Source organism: Poecile atricapillus, chromosome 25 (genome assembly GCF_030490865.1).
Source record: "Poecile atricapillus isolate bPoeAtr1 chromosome 25, bPoeAtr1.hap1, whole genome shotgun sequence".
NCBI lineage: Eukaryota > Metazoa > Chordata > Aves > Passeriformes > Paridae > Poecile > Poecile atricapillus.
In genome coordinates, this window is record NC_081273.1 from 5,498,506 (window position 1) to 5,517,261 (window position 18,756).

At 42.5% G+C, this 18,756-nt stretch overlaps 1 protein-coding gene and 1 long non-coding RNA gene across 2 annotated transcripts; one reads left to right on the forward strand and one right to left on the reverse strand.

Moving 5' to 3' along the window:
• The first annotated feature begins 7,654 nt into the window (after positions 1–7,654).
• Positions 7,655–8,370, forward strand: LOC131588200 (uncharacterized). Its single transcript, XR_009279537.1, has 3 exons — positions 7,655–7,756; positions 8,019–8,140; positions 8,295–8,370. It is a non-coding gene; the product is annotated as an uncharacterized LOC131588200 (long non-coding RNA).
• A 1,350-nt stretch (positions 8,371–9,720) lies between these two features.
• On the reverse strand, positions 9,721–11,652 carry BTG4 (BTG anti-proliferation factor 4). The gene is made up of 4 exons (XM_058857095.1): positions 11,480–11,652; positions 10,822–10,959; positions 10,496–10,691; positions 9,721–9,898 (listed from the first exon to the last, which is right to left on the reverse strand). The coding sequence occupies exons 1-4, from the start codon at positions 11,650–11,652 to the stop codon at positions 9,722–9,724; spliced, it is 684 nt and encodes a 227-aa protein (XP_058713078.1). The 3' UTR covers position 9,721.
• Between the last annotated feature and the right edge of the window lie 7,104 nt (positions 11,653–18,756).

Consider the following 18,756-nt stretch of genomic DNA (forward strand, 5'->3'; position numbering starts at 1 on the left):
GGCAGTGAATGCCATGAGGTTTAATTTGATAAAAATGACATTTTTGACAGACCAACAGCCTCTGCCTGCTCTGTGCTGTTCCAGGTGCCTTTCTCGGGGTCACCACAGAGCTTGGAAAAGCCTCAGAGCAGCAGATTTTATGATCTCAGTGGGATCTCCAGTAATCCAAGCGAGTTCATCCCAAAAAAACTGATCCCACTGCTCCAGTCTGTGGTTCAGGTGCTGGAGGAAAACAGAAAAAACAATTTATCACCAGGTAAGAGAGAAGAGAAAGGCACTGCCACTTCCCTTATTTTATTCTTGCATTATTTCAACTTTAAACCCAGAACATTTTCCATCTGACAGATGCAAATCAGATTTTGTTGAACAAATCAAATTAAATTGCTGCAAACTTGCCCCAGGGTGGGATGAGCCCTGAAATCACCTGTAAGACTCAGTTTGCCTTAACTTTGGTGAGGGCTGGCAAGGAAAAGTTTGAAAAATAATTAATTTCTTGCAGAAAAACGTGTTTTCCTCTTGTTCCTTGTCCAGGCTACTCCTCGAGGAGCACTTTAAAAGCCTCTGCTGCTCACACAGAGGCATTAAAAAGCAAAGAAAATCATGAAACCACTCCAGTTTCCACAACATCCCCTGCCCTGCTCCCCTCACCTGCAGAAAGGATCACCCACATGCAGCAAGAAATGCAGACAAGGTGAGAAACCCTTGGGATTCCCTCAGTTTTGGTGAGAAAAATACATTATTTGCAAGTTTTCTCCTCGGGGAAAAAACTCCTGGGGTGGTGCGTGGCTCCAAGGGAGATCCCTGATCTCCAGGTGTGCGTGGATGAGGCAATAATTTTGGAAAAGCAGATGTTTTCAGGCTGTAATTTTGGAAAAGCAGATGTTTTCAGGCTGTAATTTTGGAATAGCAGATGTTTTTAGGCTGTAATTTTGGAAAAGCAGATGTTTTCAGGCTGTAACTTTGGAAAAGCAGATGTTTTCAGGCTGTAACTTTGGAAAAGCAGATGTTTTCAGGCTGTTTGTGCACATCTGGCTGCAGGTTCCTCTGGGAGAAGCACAGCTGGGAGCGGGCACATCTGGAAATGGCCCTGCTGGCACAGGAGATGGGCACTGTCTGCTCCTTCTACCAATCATTCAAGGAGTGCCACGAAGGAAATTGGGTAAGTTTGGAGCTGTGTCATCTCAGATGTCTCAGCTGACACACAGGGGAAGAGTTTTTCCCTTTCCCATCTCAATTCCTTTCAGTTTTCCCACATTGCTTCAAAAAATTGGAGCAAGAAGTCATTTATTAGAGAAGGAAAAAACCCAAACCTGCTTATGGCAAAGTAAAACAGAACTTAATTCAGTTTTCCTCTCAATGTTCAGGCACAAGAAGCAGTGGCCTCATTTTCAGTAACTCCTGGGTATTTAAGATGGAACTTAAACAAACCAGGATTTTTAAAATCCCACTGCTGGCGCTCAAATGAGCAAGGATTTTTAATTTCTGCCGGAGTGTTTTACACCTCAGGCTCAACTCTCCTTCACCTGGCGCTCCTGACCATGCAGGTGGGATGTCCATCATTTCAGGGGCTGGAGAGCAGGGCTGGCACGCTGGATTCACTCCTGGAAGAGCTCTCAGAACACCACGGCCAGGCTGGACAAGCCCTGCTCCAGCGACACCTGGATGAATTCAAACACTGCAGCCTCAGCCCCGAGCTGGCAGTGCCCAAACAGCCCCAACATTTCCTGGAAGAGCTTCCCCATCAGTTGTCCTTTTGTCTGCTTGGTTTGCAGAGCCCAAGTTGTGAGTTCAGCGAGCAGCAGGTGAGTTTGAGGCATTTCCTGGGGGTTTTTGTCACCTGGCAGGAGTGGATGGCACAAACACACAGCCCCATTCCACAATTATCAAACCACCTTCAGCATTACCAGAAATTCCAGTGTTCCAGGTCTGCCCTGGGAATGGGACCTGCTCTGCTGCCCACAGAGCTCTTGTTTGGTGTAGAAAATCCCACTTTTTAAAAATCCTTTGAACAGAAACATCCCCGGGAAGTTGAGCCCTCCCCAGACTCTGTGGCGCGGAGGCTCCAGGTGTCAGGGATGAAGATTGTAAAGCTGGAAGCTCTGAGGCACAAGTGTCTCTACAGAGTCCTGGATCTCTACAGCCACCTCCAGGTAAAGGATTTTGTGATTTTTGTGCCTCCCCACTGCCTGCCTGAGCCTCAAAAGGCATCTCACAAAACTCCAAATGGACAATCCAAAAAATTACAGAAACCTCCTGTGCAGAACCCCGCTCTCCAAACCCACAGTGCTGGATAAAACCAGTTTATTCCTATGAAAAATAAAATATTTTCTCACTATGCTTCCCTGCTGCAGGCCAGGGCTTGCCCAGAAGGTGTGAGCAGCATCCTGAGCAGGTTGAGCTGCCCAAATGCAGGTGAAGAAGTGGCCCGGGAGGTTGCAGAGAGCAGAGAGCAGCAGCAAGCAGCCAGAGCAGTGAATTTCCTCCAGCAGCACCATCGGGACGGGAATTTGCTGAAGGGGTTAAACGCAGAGGCTGAGGCTGAGCTGAGGAAAATGCAGGCACAGTTCAGGCTGGAGCTTCAAAGCCAGACAGAGGAAAAGGTATTTTTCAAAGTCTTTTTGGAAGCTGATTCCATTATTTTCATGGTGGTTTATTCTCATCCCCTCTGGATTTGTAACTTGTAAATTGATTTACCAAAGTAAATTGCAACATTTCCACAATTCCTCAAGCCTGTAAATCTTTGTTTTCTCCCCAGCTAAAAGCCAAAGAAACAAAAGCGATCCAGGAGACCAAAGGACAGAAATTTGGGGATCTTGTGGTTTATTCCCTCCTCTCACAGAGGCAGCTGAGGCAAAGGGTGACTTTGCTCCAGGATTGCCACAGGCTCAGGAACGCTGCCCTGAAATCCCTAAAGGAGGGCACAGGCCTGGAACACCTCGTGGTGGAAGTAAAATTCTCTTTTTATTTTGCTTTAAAATTCTCCAAGTTTGGTTTAGAACATGGAGTGTGCTGCTGCAAAGCTTTTCAAACTCTCAGGAATTGTGTCTGTTTAGAGAAATGTGTCTAGAAATGAAAATAAGTTCAGAATTAAATTATTATGTATTATTTATTATAATATTTATACTATCATTTATAATATATTATAATTAATAACAATTACATAATAATATCTATTATATTATATATTTTATCTATACTATATATAATATATATTATATCTAGAATATATAGAGATATATTATCTATATTATATATAGCATATATAGCATATATATTATATATAATTATATATTATATATTATTATGTTATATTATATTTCTATTATATATTATTTTATATATTTTATATAATATTATGTAATAATTATAATTAATTTATATTATATATATTATATTAAATGATACTGCTTTTTAATGGCAAAAATTATTGAAACCATCCTGAGATTTTCTACTAAAAATCAGACACTTCACATCCACTTTCAACAGAAATTTATGAAGGCTCCAACAAGAATCCTAAATTTATTATCAGCAGTTGTGGGTTTGTTATTTGGGCATTTATAAACAGCAAAAATAAAGAATTGCAAGATATTTTACCAAATTTCCACTGCTTTTTTACAAAACTTCTGCATTTTCAAAACTCTGGGTTTTACACCTGTCCTCAGCACATTGTGTAAAAATTGAATTAACCAAAGCAGATTTCGATATTCCAGGTGATAATTCAATTTACCTTTCAGGATTTATCAGTGGATGATGCCAGCAGGGACATTTTGCACCTCCTGAAGGACAACACCGAATATTTGTTTTTAGTGCTGGAATTTATCCAAGCTGTGAGGTCATTACAGCTGAGAGAAACTCACTTTAAGGAAATAATCAGAAGTTTAAAAGGCTGTAACCAGAAGGTAAAACTCAAAATATATTGTTTTGTACTCTTATTCAGAAAATAATAAATAGTTGCTGTTATCACTGTGGAAAGGAATTTGTTCTCTGAGTATCAAAATTCCCAAAACAATACCAGGATCTTTCTTGTGTGTTTTTTTCATTTACAGTTTGTGGATGATGCAAACATCATAACCAATGAAGTGAAAAAATTCAGAGAGCAGAAAATCAGCAAGCTGAAGGAACACCTGAAGCACTTCCTGGAAAAGAAAAACACTGAGAATATTTTGAGTAGTTTTGATCCATTTCAGGTCAGAAAAGAGCAAATCCCAAACGTTTTTTTAATTGAATATGCAGCATTTGCATAGGACATGAAATTAATAGTATAATGTTAATAAGACCATGACTGCAGCTGTCCTGAATGATGAAATTCACATTTTAAATGTGAATATATATATAGTACTATTATATAAGACTATTATATCTCTTATATATATATAATATGTTTCTAATGTATATATGACTATATAGGAATATTATATTTCTAAGATATATAATATTATATATTGTATTTCTAATGTCATAGAAATATTATATATATATATGGATAAAATGGCTGAAAGCAGAGGCCAGGAATGCAATACTTGAGGAAATTGGAAAGGCACAGCAGAAGAACCTTCCTTCAAAAGGAGGTTATGCACAAAATTGTGATTTTAGGGGGTTTTGGGGTTTTTTTTTAACTGACTGTGAGGTCTGGACCTGCCTTATCTACCACGGAAACTCGTGCTCAGAGAGCCTGAGAAATTCCCCAGCTTTTTCCAGGCACTTCATCCCTTCCTTTTCCTTGCAGAGTTTGATGAAGGATTGTGCAGAGAGAAAATCTTCCCTAGGAAAGGATTTCCAGCTGGATCGGCAGCAATTGAGATTGGGAGATAAAAAAGGGAAAATGCAGCAGGAAAACCATTCCCCACCCCACAGCAGCCAGAATTCCCAGGCTCCAGGGACACAGCCCAGGGCACAGGATCAGCTCCTCCTCTTCCTCACTAAGAGTAAGCCAAGGAATTTCTGTGAGCTGGGATGAGTTTTTGGTATTGATTACCTGGGGGTCCCTGATGGAAATGAGCAGGGGAGAGATTCCAACACACTTCTACGTTGTTAAACCTCTTCCAAAAATTAGATATTTAGTACAAAAATCACAGCTGTTAATCTTAACAGCCCGTTCTTAAACAAGGCCTGGATGCTGTGCAGGAGAGTCAAAACTGGCTAATGGAAAAAGGAATTTTATAATATTATGTACTATATATTTTATTCCATTCTAGATTCCCTATTCCATTCTCTATTCCATTCCCTATTCCCTGTTCCATTCCCTATTCTATTCGCTATTCTAGTCCCAATTCCCTATTCTGTTCCCCATTCCCTATTCCATTCCCCATTCCATTCCAATAAATCCCTCTGGAATTATGCCAGAAAACACCTGGAATTTTCTCTTCTCCCAGGTACCAAGGTGCTGAAGCAGGCAGAGCACCTGATGGCATCCAGGGTCACGCTGCTGAACCCCCAGCTCACAGCACCTCCCCTGCAGGGTAAAAAAAAACATAAAAATTGAAATAACTTTGACTTTTCCTTCTTTTTCCTGCCACTGTTCCCACCTTCCCTACAAAATTCCCCACGTTTGCTCAAAAACCACGGTGAGAAATGGATTGTTTAGGAAAACAACTTTGCTGTGTTTCTTTACCCAGGGCAGGAAATGAAGAGTGAAATCCCCTCTTTTCTCCTCGGCCTCCTGAAGGAGGTGAATGACGAGCTCCAAATCCATGCACTGGCAGCTGGGCTGGGACAGAGCGAAAAGCTGGAGAAAAGTAAATTTTACCTCTTTTCTTTCTTGTAAAACAGCCAGAATTGGTTTAATTGGAAGATTTCTGCTTCATCCTTGAGGGAGCTGTTGATCTTTGTTGATTTTGATCACATTTTGCTGCAGAAACACCTCATTTATTCTCTCTACCAGTGAAAGAGAAAGACTCAGCATCCAAATCACCTGAATTTGGTGCTGACCAGCTCTAATTCCACTTTTCCAGACCTTGATTATGAGGAGTTTCTCTAGGAAAAGTAAAATTTTGGCCATTTCCTTCATTATCCGTATAAGAATTCACAATGCATCAGCAGGGATTCATTTTGCTTTGAAAAATATTAAAATAAAGATGAGAAATGCAGTGTTTTATCCACTGGTATTGCAGTGTTACCTCTTGGACAAATAAAAAATGCAAATAGAGATGAATTAATTGAATTAATTCTGTTTTTGCAGCAGGAATTACTGCTCAGGAAGGAGAGCTGAGAGCAGTGGACCCTGCAGCCCTTTCTCCCAGGGAGTTTGTGCTGTTCCAGTACGGCCTCTCCATCCTAAAATTCCTCACGTTTCACATTCAAGTAAGAAACGAGCTTAAATCCCATTCATCCCTGACTTGCACCAAGTTCTTACAGGAGCGTTTTCCCTTCTCTCTGCAGGCTCCAGGAATTACCCTGGCTGTTGCCTCCAGCCTCCCCCAGAGCCATGCCCCAGGCAATGCCTTCAGGAATTCTTTCTTTTATCAGGTTTGTCCCCTCCACATCCGTGCAATCTTGTTCCATCCATCAAGTTCCAGCACTGGGAAGCAGAATGAAAAGCATTAAATATTTTCTTCAATAGTTGGATGTTGGATACTTTCTAGAGAAAAAAAAAATTAAAAAATTATCAAATATTAATAACCTCCAGATATATCTGAGCACAAGCCTAAGACAGCAATGTTTAAATTCATGCTTAGTGAGAGGTCCATACCCAAAGCACATTTAATAAATAAGATCTGATTTTCCAGTTTCTCACATCCAAGTTTTACCACTTTTCATCTCTGCCAAATTCTCCCCAGGTCAGCTTCACAGGAGTCAGTTGCTTTTTTTCACCATATTTAAATTACAAACTGCTGTAATTAAATTATAAAATCTGGCTATTTGGTCTTACTTTTTCTAAGTTTTTTAAAGTTCGCAAAATATAAATACAAACCTGCCTGGAGAGGACAGAAATGCTTTAAATTCACAGATTATTGAACAGAGTCCTGTGCATGTGGATATTCCCCAGCACTGATTTGAATCCTCACACTCACCTAAAATTGAGACAGACCACTGGAAGATTTCCATCAGCTGAGCCATTTTCTGCTGTCCCAGCTGGGGATATTCCTTTTTTTGCCAGAATTCCAAGAAGAAACTCTTCATCCTGAGGGATTGCCTGGGCTCTGGGGGAGGTTTCCTGCTGGTCCTGGTGCACTGCTTGGCTCACATCACTGCTGGGGACCTTGGCCACGACACCAACCCCCTCTTCCTGAGCCTTTTCCACCAGGTACAGCAGGATTTTTCTCAAGAGAATCACATTCAACTCATTTCTGTTAAAATTCCTTCTTTTAAAAGCGAAGGGTTAATGCTGGCCAGAACTGGGAAAATAAAAAGTCAACCCCACCCCAACCCCACCTGGGCAGTAAAGGGGAAAACCCAAGAGAAAAGCACTTTTATCATCACAGTTCTGGCTCAGAACGCAGAGAAATTCATTGGGAATTAAAGAAGGAATTGGAATTCTCCTTCCCAACCCCGTGATGTGATGCAGGTTCTCAAAACCTTTCATAAAGTTTTTTTGTTGCTGTTTATTTTTTGATTTCTCTAGGCTCTAAAGGCCTGTCTCAGTGAGATGTTCTCCCTCAGGCTGCAGCTCTCAGCAGCCCCCCAGGGGGATAAATCCCAGGGGATAAAGCAGATGCTGCTCAAGGAGGAGCCTTTCTCCACAGAGGAAATAAACCTCATCTCCCAACTTTTTGAAGTGAGAGTGAAAAGCCAAACAGACATGGAAGCCTTTGAGAAGGTAACAAGAACAAAATAGAGCCAGACCTGGCTGAAATTATCCACTATCCCTAATTTTTTTTTAGTTTGGCAACTAAATAGTTTATGAAACCCAGCTGGTTCCAGGTTACTCTGCTTAAGCAGGAAGCATAAATAAATTAAATTTCATGTAAACCAATAGGGTCGGCATAAACAGCAATATCATGAAAATATATTTTAAAAATCTACAAAAAGGCTTTTATAATTAACATTTATCTGTTCTCTCCACTTCTGTACTTACAAAGAACCTCTTGCTCCGTGTGAAGTCTGAGGAATCACTCAACAACAAGTGGCTGGTGAAGAAAAAAGAGAATTTCCTTCATCCCCTGAGCAGCAGTGGAAGGGACAGCCTCCGACAGAGGGCACAGTGAGCATTATCTTCTACTTACTATTTAAATTTATTATTTTCCTACCTTGTACAGTGAACTTTTTCTGGTTTGCTCCTGTGAAGGTAAAATTTTAACTCTATTAAATGAAATGGCATTTCTTCTCTCTCAATTTCAACATTTCCCTCTTTTTAGCCTTGAAGGGGAAGCTGTCAATTCCTCGTTCCCTTCAGCACTGGAGGATAAAGTGGATGCATTAACTGAGGAGCTGCTGCAGATCATGGAGGATGAAGAGCAGTTTTTAAGCAGTAAAGGCAATGAAGATCTGCTCTCTTACTACCTTGAGATAACCAGTTTGGAGAAGGAGAGTTTGGTAAAACAAATAAATGCATTAGAAGAGGAAATAGCCCAGGGCACAAAGTTGTGATGCTCAAAACTTTGTGGTTTGGTTCCTGCCCCTCTGCTCTGGGCATTAGGCTTCAATCCAAAGTAAATCCTCTGCTTTTGCTGTAATTCCAGTGTATTTTTCCTCTCCATCCCAAAGGCTCATTAAATCAAGAGGGAAAGCAGTGCAGTAATTTAAGTGACAAGACTTTGGCTGGAGGAACTGGCATTTCTGGCCACATCCAAGAGCTGAGAAGAAATATTGCTGCAAAAGCCCAGACTCAGTTTCCAGGAACTGAAACAGAATACAGAATCACTCAATTCCTAGTGTTAAATAAATTATTCTTTAAACCAATGCATCATTCCAGGAGGTGTTCTGAGGCCTCTGCAGCTGAGAGTTGCAGTTTTATGACACAGCAAAAACTGCAGATATGGTTACTTGGGTTAATTATATCTGTGCAATTCCACTTAAAGTGCAAGAAATATTATTTTCCACCACTGAAGCAACTTCTAAGTCACTTTATTTCAGCTCTGTGCTGCCACCCACCCAGGAATGCACTGTCCAAGACCATTCCTGCTCTTAAACGTGGGGAATCAGCCTTTCCTCCTCCCCAGCTCCAGAGCCAAACCCCAAAACATGAAATAGTCAACATTTCCCATCAATGAAACATCAGCCCAGCCTCCAGTGTAGATAAAAAGCAAGTGGGGGAAGAACAAAGTCACTCAAAACTCTTTTTTTTTTTTCCCCCCCCATCAGTACAAAACTCATGGGGGCACAGCACAATTTAAATATTTTTGTGAGTCACTAAATACTGCAGACATTTCTGCTGGTGATATTGAGGTCTTGGCTCTTTCCACCTTTGCCAGAAAAAGTGTCTTTCAAAGCAGCTTGGGGGGTGTTTTTATCTTCCTTTATGTGCTGGTGTTCCCACCAAGAAGCTCCTGAACACCCTTCAAGGCATCACCAGCAGCTGGCTTTGATAAAAAATCATAGCATATTTATTGATTTATGCATTTCCTTTTTAACTTACAAGAAGAATCTCACAATACATCTTCAATCTTATGTTAACATCAATTAAAAACACTTAATCTCAGCTAAAACCCTCCCCAAAAAATATCCATAAATAACAGTCAGAGACAGGGATTGGACAGGAAGTGCTGTTTTTATGAGGTTTTGCGGTGCCAGCCTTCACCCCATCACAAAATCGGGGCTCCAGGATCCTGGAGGAACCTTGGCTCTACCTCTTGTTGTTGACCCAGTGGTACCTGTCCACACGTGGGCCAGCGAAAGCGGCCGTGGGCCTGTAGGTCCTGGAGGCCCTGTGCTGGCCAAGGTGGAATCCCTCGGCCACGTGGGGCCTCCTGTGCAGGTACAGCCACCAGGCCTGCGGGGCAGCCTTGTAGAAGTCACCAAACTGAGCAGCAAAAAAGGGAAACAAGGTTAAAATGTGCCGGGGAAAGGGGAGGGAGCGGCCAGGCCATCCCACATTCCTTCCTGTGGGAGCTGAGCTGCCGCTCTTCCCTCCTCCCAAAGCTCCATCCCAGCCACAGCATCGCTGAGGGTGGGGAAAAAGCTTTTAAGAACAAATCCAGCTGTTCCCTAAGCCATGTCCCCAAGTGCCAATCTCTGAAACCCTCCTGGGACCACGACTCTGTCAGGGGTGGTCACTGTGGAAACAACTGCTGGGGTCTTCAAATAGTTACAGGTGTTAAAACAAATGGAGTGGTATGGTGAGAATCAGGAAGAAATGGGTCCACAGGTTTTTAACTTTTGATTCACAGAACATGGGAATGTTTGGTGTTTAAGAACAGGCTGTACACACTTCCATGGGACAGTGACGCCATGTGCCAGGGCTGGAAAACTCTTCCAGGGAAGAGATCAAACCTGAACCTCCCCTGGAGCAGCTTGAGGCTGTTTCCTCTCCTCCTGTCACTGGGGGAACAGCCTGACCCCCACCTGCCAGAGCCTCTCTTGTGGGATTTTGGAGCCAGAAGGGCCCCCAGAGCCTCACCTGGTAGACGCTGTTGGGGTTGCTGACGGTGGGGATGGCTTTGGGCTGCTTGATGAAGCTCTCCTCATCCGAGGAGCTGCCCGAGTGATAGTCCAGGGCCGCCCTGCCCACGGCCAGGCTGATCTGCTGGGGCAGCTCTGGGTTCTCCTCCCCATCAAAGCGCGCCACGGTGAAGGGCCGGTTCCTCTCTCCATACCTGCAACGGCTGTGGGTGGGTGCTGCTGCTCTGGGCACCCCAAAATCCACCAAACCCAGGCTGTGAAGGCTGGCAGCAGGTTTAGGCTGGTAGAGCAGCCAGCAGCTGCTGTTCCAGGCTCTGAGCTCACCTGCAGCACACCTCGAAGGGATCCACCCACAGCGTCATCTCCTTGGGCAAGCCCAGCAGGCTGAAGTCCACATCGCTCTCCACACAAGCCTGCTCCAGCAGGGGATCCCTTGCCTGCTGTTTGTTGATCCTGATGCACCTGGGGGAGCAGCAAAGTGCAGCTGGAGTTGGGGTTTCACTGCAGCTTTGCAGGCTCTGCTCGTGCAGAGCACAGCCCAAATCTCTGCTCATTGCCCCTGCACTGTTAAGGTGCAGGTTCTCACTTAGAGCCCCCAGCAGCACCTCAGCCTCACGAGCTGATTTATCAGCTCAAACAGGACTCTGCTTTCAATCCTCATCAATAGCTGATGAGACAAGTTACTGCTTTAAGTGTTTAAAGCAGAGGCATCCCAAAAGTCACTTTAAGACCACCTGAATTCTGCATCCTGGGAGTCAGAGACTAATTGAGACACTCATCTTAAGACTTCCACCTCTCTAATCACACATTTACAGGGAAAGAAAATAAAAATGTACTTTTCACCAATTAATAATTCTTCCTTCAAGCTGAAGGGGTACCCTGGTGGCTCCCTTTGTATAATTTATTTCACTTTAAGGCCTCCAGGAGCTGCTTCTTGAATGTCAACCCAAGGCTCCATGTTCTTCTCCTGAGCCCCTCTCACCTGAAGGCTTGGCCTCGGGATGGATTGTCCAGGTACCAGTGATTTCTGTACTTTTCAAACAGGACCGTGGTCAGCTGTGCTGCAAACTTATCGATTTCATGCTTGCTCAGCTTTTCTTCCTTCTTCACCAGCTTTGTGATGAAGAAAACCGTGGCAGCAATTTCATCTCTCATCTTAAATTGTAGCACAGGAGGTGCTCGAGCTGCTGGAGCAGAGATGGAACACCACACCAGAGAGATTTAATAACATTAAGGCGCTATCAGGTTCCAAGAACTGATGCTACAAAACCTGCACAAGCCAAGACAGACAGAGCCTGGATAACCCTGGCTGCCAAAGAGCAAATCAAATTTAGTTTGGGGTATTAAAACCAGTTTAATGCATTACTAGAAGGCACCTGCACTAAGCAAGTTAAGAGAGAATATTAAAAAAAAGCAAGTTTAAAACATAATAGTAATTTATCATGTGTATTACAAGCAGCAGACCTTAGAAATATATAGCTTTTTATGTAAAAAAAGACAAAACAAATCACCTTTTCACAGTAGAGACAGTAAAAACTTGAGATAAACTTCACAAACAGCTTAAAGAGCCACTAAAAATAGGTACATAAAATACTATAAGGCTCTGTATCAAGTACACATTTACCCTGTATCATTTACCCCAATACCCAAAGGCTCCCTCCTGCTTTCCCTGGTGGAGTTTGGTCAGGCTTTTTATAGAACAGGAATGATGTGGTGCTGTGGAATGTAAGAATATTCAGGTGTGCAGGAGCTGCAGGTGTATGTTAGAGTAATTAACCTGTCCCAAAGATATTCCCTTGGCTTAATTCCAACATCAGCTCCTTCTTTTAGGGTGATTTAATTGATTCCATTTGAATTCTGTTGTGTCCATCAGTCTACCCCATAAATCCCTGTAGAATATTTAATATTCACCACAAGCTAAACAGTACCAGGCTTATTAATTAATGATTAGAATTGTGCTGGACTGCTTCTAGCACAATTAGGCAGGGGATGAGAAATACACAGCCTGAAGGCACAGATTTTCTCCCTAAACCACAAATTTCTGCCTATTTCTGGATTTTGTTTCTCTCCACTCACACAGCTCCTTCCTTGCTCTTTAATTTCTTTCTGAATCAGAGAAAAAAATAAAAAGAAGACTGAGACTTTCAGTAGAATTTCTGCTTTTAAGGAATGAGAATAAACCAAAAATCAGCCCCATTTTCCTTTTCTTCCCTTGTCTCACATATCAAAACACCTCCTCAGCAAGTGGGGACCTTTCCCTTTCCATGACCACTCAAAAGAAACAGAAATCAGAGTCTGAGACAGAGCAGGGATCCTCAGAAAAACCAGAAAAAGTTTTGTTTTTCCCCTCTGACATGGAACCCCCAGCGCTGTGACCACAAGGGTTCCCTCACCACCCTGCTGGGGTGACACACCAGGATTTTGTTCCCTGTAAAACCCTGAGTCATTCTTTCCTTTTTCATGGAGAAAAGAAGGCAGGGGCCGCCTGCTCTGGGAATTTTGGGGAATGCTGGAGGGCAACAGGAAACCGCTGCTGGCAGCAATTTCCACCCAACGTTTTCTGGCCTCTGTCTGTGCAGTCTGTGAAGATTCTGACTCTGTCTGAGTCCAGAATTAGCTCTGGAGCATTCCTGGACAGCCAAGCTGGCTCTTCATGCCCGAGGCCTGAGTTTTATTTTGGAGATTAAACTTCCTTTAAAAATGTAATTTTCTGAGCTGAGCGGATTCCCTTGCAAACACTGCAGCCACATCAGTTTTTCTACATTTTAAAAATCTGTTCAATGGTGACATGTCAAGAAAAAAAAAAACCAAAAATAAAAGTTTTCCAGTGACTTTAAAGTTGTGATCGCATTGATTTTACTGCAGTGAGGATGAACTGCAGGAGAAGCGGGTGGTACCAAAAAACTCAGAGCAACCACCACAGATCTGTGGGCTTTTAACTGAGCTGGCAAAATTGGTGTCTAGGGAGATATCAAAGAGCAATATTTGCCATTTAAAAACGATGGGTAATGCACATAATTATAATTCTTTAAGTTCTTCTCAGTAAATTTAGTCCACTCTGGGTTTCCTGGCCAATCCCAGACACACAGATTTGGATTCCTCTAGAAATTATGTTTAATTCCTGACCAAAGTCTGGATATTAAGTCTGACTTCTTTGATTTCATGTAATTTTTCCTCAATATCAGATTGTAACCTAATAAAAGACATGACCTCTTCTTCTCAACTTTGATTTTCTTTCAGTTTTGAGCTCCCCAAGCTAAAGCAGAATTCCCACTTCAAAACAGCAGCAGGCACGGTGGGGACTCCATCCCCTGCCCTGGGCTGGGTAATTTGATCATCATTTCTGACCCTGCCACATTTCAGCCTCAGGAATTCTCCAGGGACCGTCCTGTCCCAAATTCCAGGGTGGTTTGGGTCAGACAGAGACACAGGACGGGGTTTTGAGGGTTTTTTTGCTTAATCCAGCAAGTCCAGGCAGGCCCTGGGAGTGGGGAAATTCTGTGACAAAGGAAGGAAGGGCTGGAATCCATAAGGGACATCAGAGGGAAGCGTGGATCCCCCCTCCACCTCCTTGTTGGGTTCCTTGTTCCTGTAGCTAACACAGAAACTGCAGGTGAGCAGCAAACAAAGCCCTCACCTGAGAAACCAGCCCTGCAGTGAGGTGATATTTCTTGCAGGGTGAGAGGCAGAAGGTCAAATTCTACACATTTGCAACAGCAAACACAGGAAAATTTAGGCAAAGTTCTCATCAATTCACCCATTTGGCTCTGATTATTCAAATTGTGGTTGATACAGAAGTTCTGAGAACTTTTTAACTGGGAATTTTTAATGTCAAGCAGGAGTTCAAGCATTTTTTCCGGTTAATGTGACAGAAAGCAGAACAGCAGAGGGTGATTCTTGCACCCCATTGCAGGGACAAGAAAAACTGGCTCCTTTAATTAGGGAGATTCATCAAGCTTGAATCCTTCCCAGCGCTGTCAGTTGTCACTGACTGGAGGAAAACACAGCCCTGGGTGCCCTGTTTGGGGAATAACTGCTGAGGAGGAAAATGTCTGAACCAAAACTGGCACAGCCCATGCCAAGGAGAGAGAGATCCATTAAACAGCAGCCAACAAATTGTGCTCCCACTCATTCCCAGCTGCATCCAAACAGAAACTGTTTGCATCCCAGCAGATTTAGCAAAACCCAGGATGGACAGCCAAGTGTTCTGACTGAGAGGAGGCAGGAGATAAATGAGGAGGTATTTGTGCCTTTTGTAAAATGATGCTGTTTTAATCCTTATGAGGAACAGAAAAAAAAAAGCTAAACCACTAAAAATCAGTGCCTGGATATCCATGGGACTGATCCAGAGCTCGCTGAAACCAGGGGAAATGTGTCCAAAGCCTTCAGTGGGACTGAAATCAGGCCCCAGCTCGGCAGGAGCATTCTTAACCAGATTAAATGAGGTGTTCCCTGGGTCAGCAGGCAAGCCTAGGCTTGAGCCACGAAGGGACAGACTCAGGCACAGTTTCTGTAGAAACTGCAGCCCAAAGCAGGAGCAAACACAGCTCCCTAAACACACTCTGGCAGGAGCCACCCCTGCAGGACTTTCTTTGCAGTTGTGCTGTTTTAAAGGACTGAGCACATGGAAATAAAGAAACCGAGTGCAGCTTGCCAGTGGCAATCTCCCTTCTGCAATTTGATTTTTGTGGGTGATGGATGGCAGGGAGTTCCTCCAGGTAAGCAGCTGCAGTTTGTAGATATTGATATAAAAATCAGACAGCCTGAGTGAATTCCATATGGAAAAGCATCCTCAGTGACAATCTCCTGAGGGAAAAGCAGCCTGCATTTGTTTGGTCACTGTCCTGGTCACATTCAGCAGCAGCAATTCCATTGTCCACTAAGTCAGAGGGCAGAAGAAACCTCATACCTGGAGGTTACAGATTTAGACACCTGTACTTGAACAATGCAATCTCTATAAAATGAATTCTTTTGGACTGGAGTGAACCAGAAGCTGATTCTGGATCACCACCACAATAATGTTAAGGGTTTGAGTTCTCCACATTGCTAGAATTTAAGTTTTTGAGATTTAAGTAACAAAATAAACCTAAAAAACCCAGTGCTGTTGATCCAGGATGTTCTAAAATGAAATGACAAAGGAAAGACTGCAAAGCTGCTTGGGTTTATTTTACAGAGTCTGAGAGCTGTTCCCATAACTCTTGAGATTTTCTGGGTTTTCTTCCTCTGTTTGTGTGCCATGACTTTCCAAGCTGAAGAGGTCAAGGGCAAGCAAAGAGAAATGGCTGGGCAGACCCCCAAAAACCAGGGGGAGAGGGGGAGGAAGGTGAAGGTGGGCACAGCACAAGGCATCCATCCCTCTGAGCCGTTCCTCTGGAGCGTTCCTGGTGGGACACGAGCTGGGACAGCCACCAGAGCCACCCCAGCCCTCCCTGGAGCCATTGGGGTGGAAATTCCAAACTCAGGGTGTGTTTCCCATGTTGACTTTGCCCATGGAAACCTCCCATGGCTGTGCCCAGGTCCCCCTGGCAGGGTGGCCATGGTGACAGGGAGTACACAAAGCTCCCAGGCTGGCCTGGGGACACTCCGAGCCAGGAGCCCCAGGGGAAAAGATGGGAGCATCCCCAAAGGAATTCTGCTCCATGGACAACCTGGAAAAGGGGAGAGGGAAGAATCCACCCATTTTTCCCTTCCCAATAAATCATTTTTGTCTCAATTTTGTCTTGGGATTACTCCAAGGTAAGCTGCTTGAGGGTAAGTCTTGAATTCTTTAATGGAGGGAAACTGGGAAAATTGTTTCATTTGCAGAAAAACTTCTCCTTGCAAGCTCACAGATTGCGTCTCATTCCTGTTTTAGCTTGATAATCTATATAAAACAGCTTTATCACGTTATTAATTGCATGCACGTCTATCAGACACGAGACATAATTGATGAGAACTCCTGACACGCACTCAGAACAGATCTGTTCCGTTTTTCAGCTGCCTCAAATGAGTGTAAAAATTGGAGCATTCTGACACCTGACTGACAGCACGATCTGTGCTCCTGGATTTTTTTAGGGAGGAAAAAAAAAAAAAAGCTTTTTGAAATTCAAGGAAATGGTGAAATTCCACCATCTCTGCTGTGCTTCATTCTGGAAAACTCCACATGGAAATGGCACAAAATCCAGGGAGCCAAGCAGGGAACAGGGACAGGTGGGATGAGCACGGACCTGAGATGCTGCAAGCCAGGCTTGACAATATTCCCATGGAATATTTTGTCTTGGCCCAAATTTGCCCAAAATTTGCAGCTCCCACCTCTGGATACAGCAAGGACTCCATGCCAAAGTTTTCCTTATTTCCCTTTCCTGTTGTGGTGCTGCATAATAATTTATATTTTAGTGTTTAATTGCTTTGCCTCTGCACTCTTGAAAGATCTTTGTGCTGTGTTCACTGCAGCTTTTATTAGTAAGAACTCCTAAAATGTGGTGTAAAGACTAAATAAATATATAAATATTACAGAAAATATATTAAAACTATATAAATATGAATATGAGCCTAAATATAAAGATATATATAGATATAGATGATATAGATATAGATATAGATATAGATATAGATATAGATATAGATATAGATATAGATATAGATATAGATATAGATATAGATATAGATATAGATATAGATATAGATATAGATATAGATATAGATATAGATAGAAATAGAAATAGAAATAGAAATAGAAATAGAAATAGAAATAGAAATAGAAATAGAAATAGAAATAGAAATAGAAATAGAAATAGAAATAGAAATAGAAATAGAAATAGAAATAGAAATAGAAATAGAAATAGAAATAGAAATAGAAATACATTTTATAAATATTTCCCATTCTTGCTAATTCCTTATTATTTTAAGAGTGTTTGAGGAGATGGAGAATATGAATATAATTATTGGAAGTTCTTTCCTTCTTTCCAGGTTTGAATTCCATGACTCCAGGAGAAGTTCTTGGTTTGCAGGCAGTGTAGTTAGCTGATTGTATCCATAATTCCACAATCACTAACTTCACTGCCATCAAAACAAGGCACAGCATTCCCTGCTCCAACCTCGGCCTGGAAACTCCCAAATTCCTTATTCCTACTGCAAAATCATTAATAATGTGATTTATTTGCAGCTTTGTTTCCAGAATTTTACCTGCCCACAGCAGTGTGTGGTACACATTGGGAATATGAAGTGAAATCTTGGATTTCTTGAAGCTGGTGCTAAAATCCTCAGGAATTTTCCTGGACCAAGAATCCTCTGTTATTTAAATAATTCATTTACTGTATACTTAATTTTTAACACACACAGACTGGACTGTGATTTTTTTTATGTTGCATCCTTCAGCTTATCTGCCAGATATCAATAATTGTCATTTGTTTATCATGTTTTATTAAGGTAGGTAAGTGAAGGGAGTTCTGAGTTATGATTAAATATTAAACTCACTGTAGGTATAAATTGTATTTTTTTTTTCTCTGACCATTTAGCTTAACTAAGAATTTTAATTGGAGACAATAATGAAAAATGCCAGAATTTGCTGTAGGAGGGGCTTTTTTGAAAGGAAAAGTTGGGGTGAAATGCTCTGCCATCAGCCTGGTTGCCAGGCAGTGTAGTTAGCTGATTGCCCAAAGCAACAATCACTAGCCACACAGCCAGGCAAAAAGGTCTGGAATACTGGGATCAGGAATTTGGAATCAGGAATTTGGAATCAGGAATCAGACCCACAGGAATTCTGAGGACACAAGGCAGAAGCATCAATAGAAAGGACAGTGAAATAAAATAAATGCTGCGCTCCTGCCAAGCCAATTTTCCTGGTGATCCACCTCACTTCCATCTCATTTCCACCAAAAAACTTGAGGATAAAATGGATTTTTGGGTTTTTCCTTCTCCAAATTTGCAGGCTTTAACTTCCCATTCTGACTGAGCTGGTCTCAGCCTTACCAAGACCTCTGTTCTCACACTTCCCTCCATTTATTCTTGTTGAATATCAAGAATTCCATCCAAAAATCCATTATTATCTTGTTGAATGAAATCAAGGCCTGTGGTGGCAGCTCTTTCCCATCCCTGGAGAAGCTGGACTGGGGTGGAAATGGCCTGAAAGAAGATGGGAATTGCTGCTGGAGCCCCAATTATTGCCCTGGTTAATTAAGTGTGCCCCACAATCAACAGATCACAAAGCAAACCCAGGCAAACCATTCAATGCAGAAATTGCATTTTCAGCCTGACTCTGCAATTATCCTTTCTCTTTTC